The sequence below is a fragment of the Prenolepis imparis genome, unplaced genomic scaffold (genome assembly GCF_030444845.1).
Source record: "Prenolepis imparis isolate NDT839.2.m4 unplaced genomic scaffold, iyPreImpa1.0 SCAF_4, whole genome shotgun sequence".
Lineage (NCBI taxonomy): Eukaryota > Metazoa > Arthropoda > Insecta > Hymenoptera > Formicidae > Prenolepis > Prenolepis imparis.
The window spans coordinates 6,532,610-6,546,735 of NW_028141162.1; the positions used below are offsets into that span (position 1 = coordinate 6,532,610).

The window sequence follows — 14,126 nt, forward strand, 5'->3', positions numbered from 1 at the left end:
TTGTATAAAATTCCCAGTTGTTTTTCAATTTTCTTTTTTATTCTGGAGAAAAACTTTGCTCTTTTCTTTTTTGTTAATTATAATAGATTGTATTCATCGATAAATGTACGCATAAAGAACACTGTAAGTTCTTGCCGCTTTCTGCATACTCATCCCACTTCGAACTACAGCATATTTCTTCATATTTCATATCTCTCCTCGTTCTTTTAATTCTTTCCATTTTTAAGTATATATTTTTCATATCTCTCTCTCTCTCTCTCTCTTTCAAAATTAGAGAAATTATTTAAATCAAATTTGCAATTTAAATTTTTAGCAATTTAATAAGTCAAAGTTTCATCGATTTAATTCATTTGTTTGGGATTTCAAAATATTAGTTAAAAAGCAACGCTGAGGATTAAAAACCATGGAAATTATATTGTAATATCCATAGAAAAGTTACAGATTATTAAAATATTAAAATTACTAAAGTTTGCTTTATTGAAATCACACAACTTCGCTCTTCTCGCGACATGAAAATTAGGAACATAATAATATTTAATGTGCTTGATTATAAAATTCAATTTGTATTTCAAACAAAAATAAACTTTAGTCTTCAAATTTAGATTTAATAAATAAAAGTTAAATATTCATAATTTATTTCATGTTTGTCGATAAAATCTCCGTAGTCAATTTTGTAATGCGATATACAATATTTGCACATGTGTAGTGTGTGTCTATCACATTTCCATAATTTATAAACTGGTAACTGCTAAATCACTGGCTGTACTTGTGACCGGCAATTTTAACAATTTACCTGTGATCACAGTAGTAATATTATATTTACTCGGATTATGGTGGCATTATCGCGTATTCAAATGCACACACTGTGTGCATTGTAATTTAGATACATCTAACATCTGATATCATTACGCGTAAGCTATAGATACACAAACACACATAATAGTTCAATATTTTGATTATCTTAAAATGATGTTTAACCACGCTTATCTGCAATGCAATTGCATCGTTAAATATAACAATAACAATAGCTGACTCAGAGAAACAGTACGGACGATGAAGGCGGTACTATTGCTTATCTGCTGCCTGTTTCTCATTTGGAATCTTCGATTTGATTTATTCAAAAATGATGAATCTTGTACCAATTCTAAATAAAATATTAAATATATTAGTGCTCAGAAAAAAATTAGAATTAATATCAAAATAATATTGCGAGATGGTTATTCGTATCATCATTTATTTTTAATTTATCAGAACTCTCTTTATCGTTTAATCAATATAAAACTATCTCCGTCTTTATATTAAATAATATTTTTTTTAGTTTGCCTTCCAATCTTTTATTTCAGAAAAAAATGCTCGTATCTTCTAAGAAACATGTATACATATATTTATTTACGAGATCATTTTTCGGGAGGATATGTTACGTGAGAAGAATGAAAACGTCCAAATTATTATGGAACGACCGATATGTCCCTGTTGTAGATATTAATCCATTTATCATTCTTATGTCAGGTTCTCGATGTTCATACAAAAGCATGAATAATCGCTATACACCGTATAATAAGACCGATGCTGATCGTTCAAAAAAGTAACTATCGTTCTTTTTACATTCTAATAAAGCAAGATTAGTCAGCATTAATTTATTTTTGCCATCATTTTGAGGCTGTCAGCCGGGAATGAATATGAAAACACTGATCCGCATTGACGGATCTTAACCTGGTTTCGTCTGGTTGACTAATGCTATCAACGCGAGAGAAGATATACGATAATGAAGAATAACAACTTTGTTTCCTTCATCTTGATCGCACATAAACTGCAGACTTATGTGTTTTCATGTATGCGAAAAATTCAAAATGAAGAAATAATGTAATTCACACATAATGACATTAAAAATTTTGATTTTAATATAAAGAGTACAACAAAATGTTGTAAAATATTTCTCTAAAAAAGTATAGTGAAAAGACTTTGATAGCATACTTATTACATACTCCTTTCGTCTCTTTTAAACTTTTTTTCGAAACCATATAATTATGTGTTTGTCCAATAAAGTACAATATGTATATAAAGAAAACATATAAAAAAATAAGTATATATATAAAAATATGATAACGAAAATACGGATCGCAAGACGGTTCAGCAGGCATTAACGGTGAGAGAAAGATTTCCCACTTCTGTAGACAAAGGTAATCTTCTTACACAAAAGTGCCCCCGGCATCTCAGACTCAGGAACATCGATAAAGATAAACGAGCTTTCGTGCTTAAGGATTAACCGAGTGGTCGCGTGTCCCGTAACGATCGATGAAGCAACGAATCGACGGAGAAGAGCTGGCTAAGTATTCGGTTGCTAAGTAAGTAGTAACGAACGTGCATGAACGGCCAACGTGACAACAGTGGATGACCCTCGCATTGTTACTTGGGATTTGCAAGCGAACCACATATGGCTGTTTGTTCAGAGAGTAACAATTGACAGATTGTTTTGTTAACGTTATTGTTCGTATATATACGATATAAACACCTTGCAAGATATCTTACAAGTACATAATCAGCTTGAATATATTTGCAATGTGCAAATTTGGCAGTAGAATTTATAGCTACTCGTCTTGTATTAATATTTATGCTGTTGTGTAATCTGATTTGAAGTAAATAAATTGTAGAATAGCCTAAAGAGTCCATAAATTATAATATACTATATAGACATACTTTCTCTTATAACGTCTATTCTTTATAATTTTTTTCTCTTCTTGTAAATCTATCTTAATTTTTTATTAAAAAATATAGAGATCAGTTCAAGTCTCTTCTAAGATAGAATCTACACTTACTACAGAGGGATTGATAACGGTTGCTGGGGAAGGTTCCGGATGGGCATAGACCCGGTCGGCCGAGCTTGTAGAGCTGCCGGGGCGCGGTGCGATCGACGGGTCCGTAATTACACACGAGTACTTCGACCCGATTCCCAAACCCGCCGGGCGTCGTCGCGGTCTTGTTCAAGTCGAGCGTGTAAATCGCGCGGCCGCAACCAACGTAAATGAACGTCGCCGATGCGAGGGGAATGTAAGAGGAGAGTTGCCACGCCGCGCTAGAGTAGTTCACTAGTCTGAAAGGTACAATTATCTGAACTAAATGAAGGTGGATGGTCGGCAGCCTTTGGGTATCCCTCCATTGACGCGTAACTTGAATTTAAATTAGGATGGGAGAGAAGCTTTTCATAATTTGAAATTTTTACGCAAGTCTCGGGAAATGCCTTTATAGATTCATCTTAAAGTTGCAAATGGAAATTGTTAATCAAATTTTATGAAGGAAATAATTATGAATTAAATTCTTGTTTTTTTATAAAAAATATATGTATAATAATTCTAAGAGACTTACTTTGTTTAAGGAGAAAGTATTATAAAAATTACATTTTAATTATATCTTTTCTTTCTTCCCATAATTTGGAGATAATATTTTCTGCACGTCCTTTCATCTATTTTCTACATCTATCTATTTATCTCTATTACAAATTTATTCAATAAATAAATTTAAATAAATCATGACATCTGTAGATATGTATAAAAAATGATAAGGTAATATGTCTTCTCGTACACTTCTTTCAGACGTCTTTACAAGGTTAAAGCTCGAGATTGATATTGTATTACATTTTTATGTATAGGAAATTTCTTATAGGAAATTGAAACTTTTTTTCCTATCAGACCTGAATAAAAAAAAAGACGGCAGCAGCTCATAGCTGCTGGGGGATCCATGTATACCGGACTATCGACGAGTAATTTGGGCCGGTACAATAGCACTCTCGATTTCCAATTTATCGAGAGAATACGCGATTTTGATTGTTCCCGGCGACAGAAGAAGAACACCATCCGCTATTCCTACCTATTTCCACCCTCTATTCTATAGAATCGGTCTTCGGTCATTTTCTCTACGACGGTCAAGTCGTTTCATCCCTTTCCTTTCCTTTAACCTTCTCCTACTATTGGTTTTAGAAAGATAAAGACGAGCTCAAGGCACCAAGAAAAGAACGGATAGCATATATCAAAATATTGAAATAATTTAGATATTTTTTTATAGAAAATTATGTTTCTAAATTTAGATTTTATATATATACATATTTTACATACATATGTATAAGTATGTATGATAGTTTTTCTGCAGAATAGAAAAAAAGAAAGTGTAAAAAAACAAAATATCTTTAATATTATAAAATTAGATAGCTACGTCCATATATATTTACATCATTTTATATGCATTCTACTATTATAAATAAAGATTTTATAAATCACTGTAAATTTTATTTCGTAAAAAAAAAAGATATACATATATATATTTAAGATTTTTATAGTTTATCGCGCATATTCGTGTTTTCAAATTTTAATTCAGGGAAAAGGAAGACGGTAAGGAGAACGTGGGAAAGATTATCGCTCAGGGCACAGATGCATCTAAAACCAGCACTGAGTCCCCCGAGACAACCGCGATCGCGGGCAATAGAAGAAAAGAGGGTGGATACGAGGGATGAAATAGAGGATCGGGAAAATGTGAGAGAGAGAAAGGGCAATGAAGAACAGAGCGGGAGCCGCAAACCTTCCCCCGAAATTTGGCGGACCGAGTTAGCTGTGTCTACACGCCGGATCGAACATCGGCCATTCACAAAGGAGTAGTAGAGTCTCTCGGCACAAAGGAGTCGTTCCGATCAACTCGGGCTCGGGCTATTGTACCTTCCTCTTGACGGCATCGCGATTCGTGCACGCGTTACCATCGACCTACATACACGAGCGCGAAGGAAACTGCGCGTGTATATTTACGCCGATTCTGTCGCGCGATTTGCATACAAGGTGTATCATACCTAGCTAGCCATCTTTCGAACGCATCGTCGATCGATTTGGAATCAATTTTTTCTTAACAGATAGCCAGAAGAAATAGTATAGTTGAGCTAGAAGTAATTGAGAAAATAAAAAGGGGGGAAGTTTCGAAAGCAAATTTAAAAATACAAAAGATAAATCCTTCTTCTTAAATTTCAAGTGCTTAAACTTGAAGTAAACTTCATTTTATAATAGATTCTTAATTCAAGAATTGGTCAAGAAGATATTTATTGTTAAGAATTGAGAACTTGCACGGACAAATGATAAATGATCCTCCCTCGACGTTTTCGCCAAAGAGAAATTGGTCAAAAGATCCATCTAGGTGAAAGATGGCTCGCTAGGTACGGGACATCCTGTATATCCTGTATATATACACACGCACACTTTCGAGTTTTACCCGATTTCCGCGTTGTCGAAGTCCTCTACCTCGTCGTACCACGACGTAATATGAAAGTGAATTCTTTCCCTACTCGTGCCATTTTCCACGCTGTCCATGTCGAGTACGTTCACATTCTGCCATACTCCAAATCGTTCTGCAACGAGCGACTCGTTTCAATAAGGCATCCGTATGCACCACGACTTCGGAGTATAGTAATCGTTCTCGGTTATAACAAGATTCGTTCTCACCGAATTCTCTGTCTTATTAACAATAAAACTCTTGGCTCTCTTTTTCCCTAGTATAATTTTGCAAATATCGAATATCGCTTTAATTTTAAAAAATTTCAACATTTCAGATACTGAAAAATATTTTTTACCATTAATGTTCTTGTCATTTTTGTTAGCATCAAAATCTGTGAACTCTGAATAAATTCTGATAAAAATCGGAGAGAGCGCGCGATTAGAAAATTAGACGTATCTTCTCAATCTTATCTACATAATGCAACGCATATATGCGCGTGTTTCGGCTACCATATCGATAGAATAATTTCGCATCTGCACGGGTTATTGGATATTGAAAAATAACGGCACGAGACGAGAGAGAAAGAGAGAGAGAGAAAGAAAGAAAGAAAGGAAGGGAGGGAGAGGGATGAAAAATGAGATATATCCGTTGGAGTTACTTGCCAATGTCTCGGCACTGATCCTTCTCGAAGAGCTTGCACTGCAACGCCCATCGACGTGCTATAACGGCGAGTTCGTCGTCCCAGATCTGTCGAAACAAATGACGCTTCAGATGCCGCGTCTCCGCCACCCTTCGGGATAAATGATTAAATATCGCGCGTGTTCAGTCGATTTTTCTACCAATTCCATCATGGTCCTCGCGGCGGGCTGCGGCCCGGGATTTCCGCGGCTCTCCTTGCCGCTCGCTATAGCGACCCGATAAAAATTATGACTGTCGAGCACGGTTTCGATATCCTCCCCGTCGAGATCGCTGCACTCCATATCGACGCAATCCGCGCCCTCGCAATCGGACTGCACACAGGGTTGAGCGATTGTAAAAATAATAATACGAGGATGTTTCAGAAAATAACAGCAAATTAAATATTTTGAGATGTATAATTCAATTAGAAATACAAATGATATATTTTCTACATAATCACCCTCCTTTTCAATACATTTTTACTCCGTTGCACCAACTTCTTTATTCCATTTTTAAAAAAATGTTTTTGGTGCCATCAGCGAGGAATGCATCGCTTCTTTGACCTCGTCATCATTCCTAAATCTTCGTCCTTTTAAAGTATCCTTTAGGGATCCAAACATATAATAATCAAAGAGAGCAAGGTCAGGGGGCTATGTAGGAGAGGCTGTAAGATTAAAGAAGTTGGTGCAACGATGTGAGAATTGTATTGAAAAGGAGGGTGATTATGTAGAAAAATGATATATCATTTGTATCTCTAATTGAATCATATATCTCAAAATATTTAATTTGCTGTTACATTTTAAAACACCCTCGTATATTTTTTCGTTGCAAAAGGGAGTTTAATTTCTCAATTATAACATATTAAATATAAAATGTTATTTTGATAAAATGATTAAAGGGTTAGACACTTGGATGTGGATCTCGAATATCATATCAGCATGTTTTGTCACGATTTTGAATATATTGATTTATAAATAGAATATTCAATATTGAATATTAAATATTAACTTGCTATTCTAATCGATCGAATGGAGTTTACGTGTATGCACAATATTACCCATCTTCTATATGAAGCTTCTATATGTATAAATATTTACAGGGAACAAGCACATGGTGTGATCGGGACAGATGCGGCAATAATTTTTGTCCTCACGGTCGCGGCTCGATAATATCTTTCCTCTCGCCTCGTCGTAACGCGCGACGAAGAATAACAGATAAAAGGTGCGAACTGTCATCCCCGGATCGAACTTCATCATCGTCAACCATCGCCGCTGCCGCGAAATTGATCGCGCGCGTCAGCTGCAATTGCGCTTCAGCTCTGCGCGATCTACGCTTAATCGCGAGCTTTTCTTCTGTTTCTTTTTTTTTTCTCTCTCTCTCTCGAGTTGCCCAACTTCAAACCGCGCGAATCAATTTAGCGACTTCGACAGTTCGAGACGCCTGGATTCGTAGGGAAAATTTATCGCGCAACGGAACGGAAATTCATATCGCCTATATATACGCGAACCAAACCTCTGGTCGATTTTGCGCTTGATCGATGCGCGAACTGAAAACGAGATGTATGTATGTACCTAAGCAACGCATCGCGAGCAAACTATTTCAATTCCGCATTTATTACGGACCGAGAATTTCGCGGCTGCGTGTAAAGAAAACGAAATCGTTGCCGGGACGGTTCGCTGATAAATTGTCTCGCGGGCGGAATGCTCGGCACTCTCGGCAGGCCGATATTTTTATTTGCTTGCGTGGCACATTGCTTTATATCCAAAATTTATCTATCCTCTTCATCCTCTTCGCCCCCTTTCTTTCCGGGTTGCGAAGTATTGCGGTGGTGGTTGTATTTCATGTCGCTTAATTTGCGCGTTTCTGACCGGCTTCAAGCTCGCGTGACATTTTCGAAATTTTTGTCAATGCGACAGCTACTTTAATCACATATTTTAATTACCTAAATATTAGCAAAATATCCAGTAATATGTAATATTATAGAAATCGATATTGAAGAATTATAAGAGAACACACAAATTGGACGTCCAGTCTGTATCAAATTAAAAGAAATGGTAAAGAGCAAAGATTCAAAAAACATGTATAAAAATATAATAAACGATTCTCTTGGCTATATAAAGTACGATTCGTAGAACAATTTCGTAGTCTCTATTCGTAGAACAATTTCGTGGTTTTTGTTCCCCTCCTCTAAGTGCGATTCATAAAGCTCTCGATAGTAATATCACGGTGAAATTCTGGCGTAGAGGGTCGAAATTTGTTTGTTCGATCCCCGCGGGAGATGTTATAGCGTGTAAACGTGCTTGTTCGGCAAGTTCGTTGCTTGTGCGGCGCGTGTTTTCATTTCGCCTAGCCGAAGCCGCCTCTCATATCATTACTGTTTCAATACGCATGGGAAGGTAAGAACTTCCCAAGTTCCGTCGCGCATTTCCGAGACCGTCGTCAAACATTTCGCCGTCTCTCCTCTCGCCTGTATCGCTGTATCGCGACAATAGGTGGAGATTGTCGACGAAACTAATGTATGGTAGCCGTGGCGTATTATACTTGCGAGAGTGATTCAAATTTTCGATCGATCTCTCTCGTTCTCTCGCGCGCGCGTGAGAGATATTTATTTATTCAACCGAGCCGTTGTGTATCTCTCTCCCCGTAGTTTTTCGAAAAATTTCTCTTTTCTCAACAATTAAATACATAAAAATAAATAAATAAATATAAAATATACAACGCTCTTTCACAGATACCATATGCGAAGCAGAAATGCACAAATTTTGGGAAAGTAGACTATATGACGCGTTTAACGACATTGTAAATTTACTTAACGTTTTAACGTAAAACAGTATGCATATGCGACAACTCGATTTTGCAAGGGCTGATTGTTTTGTCAGTAACGCAATTTACATTTCCGAGTAATGGCATGTCAAACATTTTGATTAAAACGAAAAGCGGCGTATGGGCAATGAAACACGCAGAAGAAATTAAAATTAATCTGAAGAATTTCAAATTAATAATACGCACTTGTGAAAATAGTTTATTTTATACATCGTCTCGCGTACACAAATAGTATCTGTCTGCACAAGTATTTACACACGGAGATTTGAAGATATATATTTCAAGATATTTTTGTTTTCTGCAATTTTCTGCGGGATATATAATCTTCGATGCCATATAATATATATAATCTTTGAAGTGTGAACTATGCGCAAAAAATGGGATAAGTAAGAAACCAGTTAATAATTATATTATCAGCGAGAATATAATTATTGTCGCACGATATTGCAGCTCATAACTTGCCGAGTGTTTTAATTGCGTAATTGGCGAATCTTGTAAGAGATCTAAAATCTAGAATCTCCCTCAAAGTTGGAAATATCTTCTAAAGCACAAAGAGGTACATTTCTTGCTACACAGAGATGTTGTATCGTTGAGAAATTTCTTAGCGGCTCATTTAATAGATATGCATACATATGAATATGAAAATCTCTCATCGTGCAATCCCTATAGAAATTACGTAACGATGAATTAATGTTACTTGGTCCCTGGCATGTGTGTATGTGTATAATATGTGTGTGGGTTTGATTTAATAATTATCATACGGAAGCCTGTTACTTTTAATGGCATGTCATCCACAATAAGATACACGATGCGCGAGCAAGATTAATTGTAAGTAAAACTTATATTAGCAGTAGCTTATACACATAATACTGCCATATATGCAAATCGATCGTGTATCTTTACAAATTGTTTATCATCCCTGTGTAACTCAAGCTCTCTCTTTTACATTAATCATGCGATACCGTCGAAAAAACTAATTTATGCAACATTAATCTGTGTTTCAAAATTTCCTTCGGAAAACAGTGAGCCAATCTTTTATATATGTGAAAAGCTGTTGTTGATTAATATATATTTTATATACTTTAATTCTTATAATTATTTATAAAGTGTTATTCGCATATCTCTTCAATTAATAAGTTTGTCATAATTTCTGAATTAAATCAAAATTCACCACGCGTATTAGTTTAAAGCTGAACTTACGCAATATTCGAAATAAGGGCTCGTTCAAGCATGAGGCTTCTTTATGGGCGATCATCCATGTGCGGCATCGTGATCGGTGCAGCGCAAAATGTCATAAAAGCATATTAAGGACTATCCGGTGCGTTCTCCCGCCAGGCCAATATTGTGTTCATGTCGGTGATGCCACGCGTGCTCCATGGCTCGAGCGGATCCGAGGAGGACGTTGGCGGTGATGCCGCCTTATTCTGCTCAATCGATTCCCTCCTCTTCGTCGACTCCTCTATTTCCTTAGGCGATACCCTACGCATGCATGCATTAAAAAAGCGCGGATTGATTAAGGAAATAATCAATCGTCCGCTCATTGAATCCGCTATCTAATTCAATAGGGTGCTTCAGATTTTCTTTAAGCTATATATTTCTTAATCTATATTTTTGTAGCGAAAAATGTCACACAAATGTATCATCAATTATCGTACGTCTTTTACTTTTTCACCTTCCAATTTTTAATATTATATATGTATATATTTGTAATTAAGCTTTAAATAAAAAAATTTATTTATATACAATTTATTCTAATTAATATGATCATATATTTTTCTGCTGAAACTATAAATGCAAGGATATATCTTTGTTGAGAAAAAAATCAAATAATCTATAGTGCATACATGATGATTTTATCCTGAATAGCGCCAACGACGGGATAATTATATTAGACGAAATTTAATTAATACATTATTTAAATCACGTCAGTTAACGCACCGTTATTTATTCAAAAAGGCAATAGATATAAATTTCGCTTTCTCTCTCTCTCTCTCTCCCATTCACTTACTATCGATTGTTTCGTGATTAGTTAATATAAATAATTGATATATCGATTCAATAAATATCAACATTCAGTTTCATATAAAATATATCTGTCTAATAATTTGTAAAAAAAAGCTACAAATTTGTCACTGTTCATTAGGAATAAACAAAATCATTTATAAGTTCACAAGTATTTTTAAAATCATACATATTTTTATGAAACTATTTATTCATAGCGTTAAAAAAACATTTCTCGTTTTTGCTTTAAATTTGAAAAATTGCGATAGAATATACCAGCTCTTTTTTTTCTTTTGCTCTCTCGTTTAAATTGTTTAATTTTCGCAAATATAAAAATATTTTCCTATCTAACTTTGCTATAATTCGTATATACTGATTCATCACGAAATTATTAGAAAATGTCGTGATTCATCATCGACTATGAGTCATTGTTACCTGTTCTTGGCCGTTTTCGGCCGACGTTTCTGAACTTTATCCGGTGGCTTGACTGGAATACTACCATTCTGCTTGACTTCCGATTTAATTGTTTCGATGGAAGTCTTTCGACCTTCAATCTCGATATGATTTGTTGGTCTTTCTTCCGGATCATTAAATAATGGTCGATATCGCTGATTTCGTTCGATTGATACAGTGGACGAGGAACTATCGTCAACGTCATCACGGTGTGACCGTTTTGACGTAGTGATAAATCTATTATTCGCAGATTTTATTCTTCGAAGGCGAGCTTCGTTGCCTAGCAAATTATTTCCTGTAAACGACGGATATAATCTCTTTTGGATAATATTGCAGAATATATTTTCTTTCGGACACATACAAAAGATTTGCAGATGTAAAAGTTTGTTGGTTATTTAAAATTATAATAAAAAAACATAAAACTTTATTTTGCATTTATTAAAATGATGAGATTTTACGTAGGTACAATTAATGAGAGCTTATTTGAAAAAATATATTCTTTTATATATTTTCCTATTACTTTTTTTACTCTTGATTCTGATAAATATATTTTTGTCCTATTATAATATTTTTTATAACTATATTATATAATTTCATATTTGTATCATAAAAGAAAACTGAAACTGCATTTTTAATTTTTTATTAACATGATTTTATTAGATACTATTTATTAAATTTATATTCAATATATAAGTAATATAAATAAATCTTCGTTTTTCTTTTTTTATATAAATGCAAAATAAATTTTTTTAATAAATTTTTTTTGCATGAAGTGCAAAGGAGATGGTCACATAAACATTTCGAAATATATTTAACAGCGCGTAAGTATTTCGACTAAGCAAAACCTTTGACACCTGATTCTCTTAGCAAATTCTTTTTTTCTCTATCTTAAACGTTCTAGTGCCACAATATTTGCATTACTTAACTCAAAACGTAAAGACGAACGCCAGGAATTTTTAATTATAGCTTAAGCATGCATGAGTAAGAATTTCAGGCTAAATGAAACTCTTTTGAAACCTAATTCATGGTAATATATTCTTCTTCCTATCATGAGAGATCTTAAAGAGTACCTCAATATCTACATTTTTTTATATAAAATGCTGGAACAATGGCTAGAAATCTTTAATCATGTAGACCCACGCATGTGAGTTTTGAACGGATCCTTTTCCAGACCTTGTTAACAAATTATATTTCTTTCTTCCTCTCGTAGAAGATTTTAAAGAGTAATAACTTGTCCCTTTTATAAAACGTAGAGACGACTATCAAAAACATTTAGCTATGTATGTATATACGCACACATAAGTGAGTAATTTCGGTAATTTTATATGCTTGGTGTATACTTTTTGCCATCTTTTAGAAAAATTATTTAATTTCATTAAAACGACAAATTAAATAATTTGTCGTTTTAATGAAAATATTATAACAATCGTTTTTTTTTTTTTTTCGTTTTTCTATTATATTTGATTGATGATTATTAGAAAAAGACTTTCGATTCTTTTCTGATATTTCTTATTTTATACAATTACATTATATATGTATTATGTATAATACTAATATTAATTATATTATAGATATTTATAATATATTTTAAAATAAAATTTTTAAATATTTTATATGCATTATATGACATAATAGCGCCAAATGGATCATTATTTCAAAGATGAACAAACTTAATTAATTTTATAAGGAGGCTATAATGCATTAAATATAATATATTAAATAAATTATATGCTTACCTCATGATTACCCTTGTCCGATGCCTTTCTGGGCCTCGTCCTCTTCTCTTGCTGCTTTTTTGCCATTTGTTTATGGCACTCACTCGCGAAAACACTTTTAATTACGATTTTGCTCACAAAACACGACGCAGATCGCACAGCACTTTGTACGGCACTCCCGACACGTTAATTGCATGCGACGCGTATTTTATTTATTATATTGCAGCAGGAGAACAAACAACGCAAACGAAAACTACGATCTGTGCTCAGCACTCGAAATTCGCGTAGTTAGATTAACATGCTGCTTGTAACGTTTATTGTTAACAAATAGTATAAGCTCTCGTTTTAAAACTACAATATAGTAGTCGTTTTAAAATTAAAACAAATACTGTCTTGTATTAAAACATATACATATAAATGCAATATACGAGTTTATGAATTAAAAATAAATGTTCGAGAATGCAAAACAAACATATATTCTCACTTTGTCAACTACTCGCGTGATAGATTTCGATAAAATAAATTATCTACGTTTTATCTGCGTTTTAACAAATTATCGATGTATACAAACCTTTGCTACACAATTGATAAATTATAAATCAGTTAAAAATACTATGTACCTATGTATTAATATCACGTATTAATTAAACTCGATTCGGAGTCAATACATTTTTTCCTCGGAACATTTCGTTAATGACTGCGGTGAATTTTGATAACAATGAGCTGCTCATCCCGATACTAGTATGATATTACAAGAGTTGATTTAATAACTAATTAAAACGGGGGATCGTTAGAAAATAGAGGAATAATGTAACGAAATGCGAAGCAACTCTACCTTGCTGGAGCCTCGCCGTCCAAATGATAACAAGGTCGCGCGGAATGTAAGCAATGGCGCGCTATATGCCGTGAGAGACGAAGGCCAAATACCGTGTAGCAAACAATATTCGTCGTCACGAAATTGTGTTCATAAACGAAATATACTATTCCTCAAATTTCAAATTAATTATTAATAGACGGTTATTGATAATAACTCGTTAATTTGCTTCACTCAATCTTACAATTTGTGTATTATTGAATGCGTTCACATAATCCGAAAATAATTATTAAAGTGTATATGTAAATAAAAAAATTCGATGTACATTTAAAAAATAATCATTATTACAAAACCACACACAGTAAATTTTGTAATTAAATTACATAATTTATAAT

At 34.0% G+C, this 14,126-nt stretch overlaps 2 protein-coding genes across 9 annotated transcripts in view; both read right to left on the bottom strand.

Annotated features, from left to right (window-relative positions):
- Positions 1–731: 731 nt before the first annotated feature.
- Positions 732–7,181, bottom strand: LOC145935176 (venom allergen 3). The gene is made up of 7 exons (XM_083036292.1): positions 7,023–7,181; positions 6,087–6,257; positions 5,910–5,994; positions 5,245–5,380; positions 2,817–3,091; positions 1,049–1,144; positions 732–793 (listed from the first exon to the last, which is right to left on the bottom strand). The coding sequence occupies exons 1-7, from the start codon at positions 7,179–7,181 to the stop codon at positions 732–734; spliced, it is 984 nt and encodes a 327-aa protein (XP_082892418.1).
- A 1,793-nt stretch (positions 7,182–8,974) lies between these two features.
- Positions 8,975–14,126, bottom strand: part of Iav (transient receptor potential cation channel subfamily V iav) — a 37,931-nt gene continuing 32,779 nt past the window's right edge. For 7 of the 8 annotated variants that reach the window (XM_083036945.1, XM_083036944.1, XM_083036947.1 and 4 more), the window contains 2 exons: positions 11,185–11,497; positions 8,975–10,227 (listed from right to left, as the gene is read on the bottom strand). In XM_083036945.1, the coding sequence (XP_082893071.1) occupies positions 10,053–10,227; positions 11,185–11,497 (488 nt within the window). In that variant the 3' untranslated portion in view covers positions 8,975–10,052. The remainder of the gene's footprint in view (positions 10,228–11,184; positions 11,498–14,126) is intronic. The other variant, XR_014425240.1, reaches the window with a different exon arrangement.

Excerpts from the sequence above, each read along its gene's own strand:
- LOC145935176 (XM_083036292.1), bottom strand. The coding sequence starts at position 7,181 with ATGATGAAGTTCGATCCGGGGATGACAGTTCGCACCTTTTATCTGTTA. Across the intron at positions 5,995-6,086 it reads CGAGGACCATGATGGAATTG|ATCTGGGACGACGAACTCGC; the intron begins GTAGAAAAATCG and ends TTGTTTCGACAG. Across the intron at positions 3,092-5,244 it reads TTCGACAACGCGGAAATCGG|ACTAGTGAACTACTCTAGCG; the intron begins GTAAAACTCGAA and ends TGTACCTTTCAG.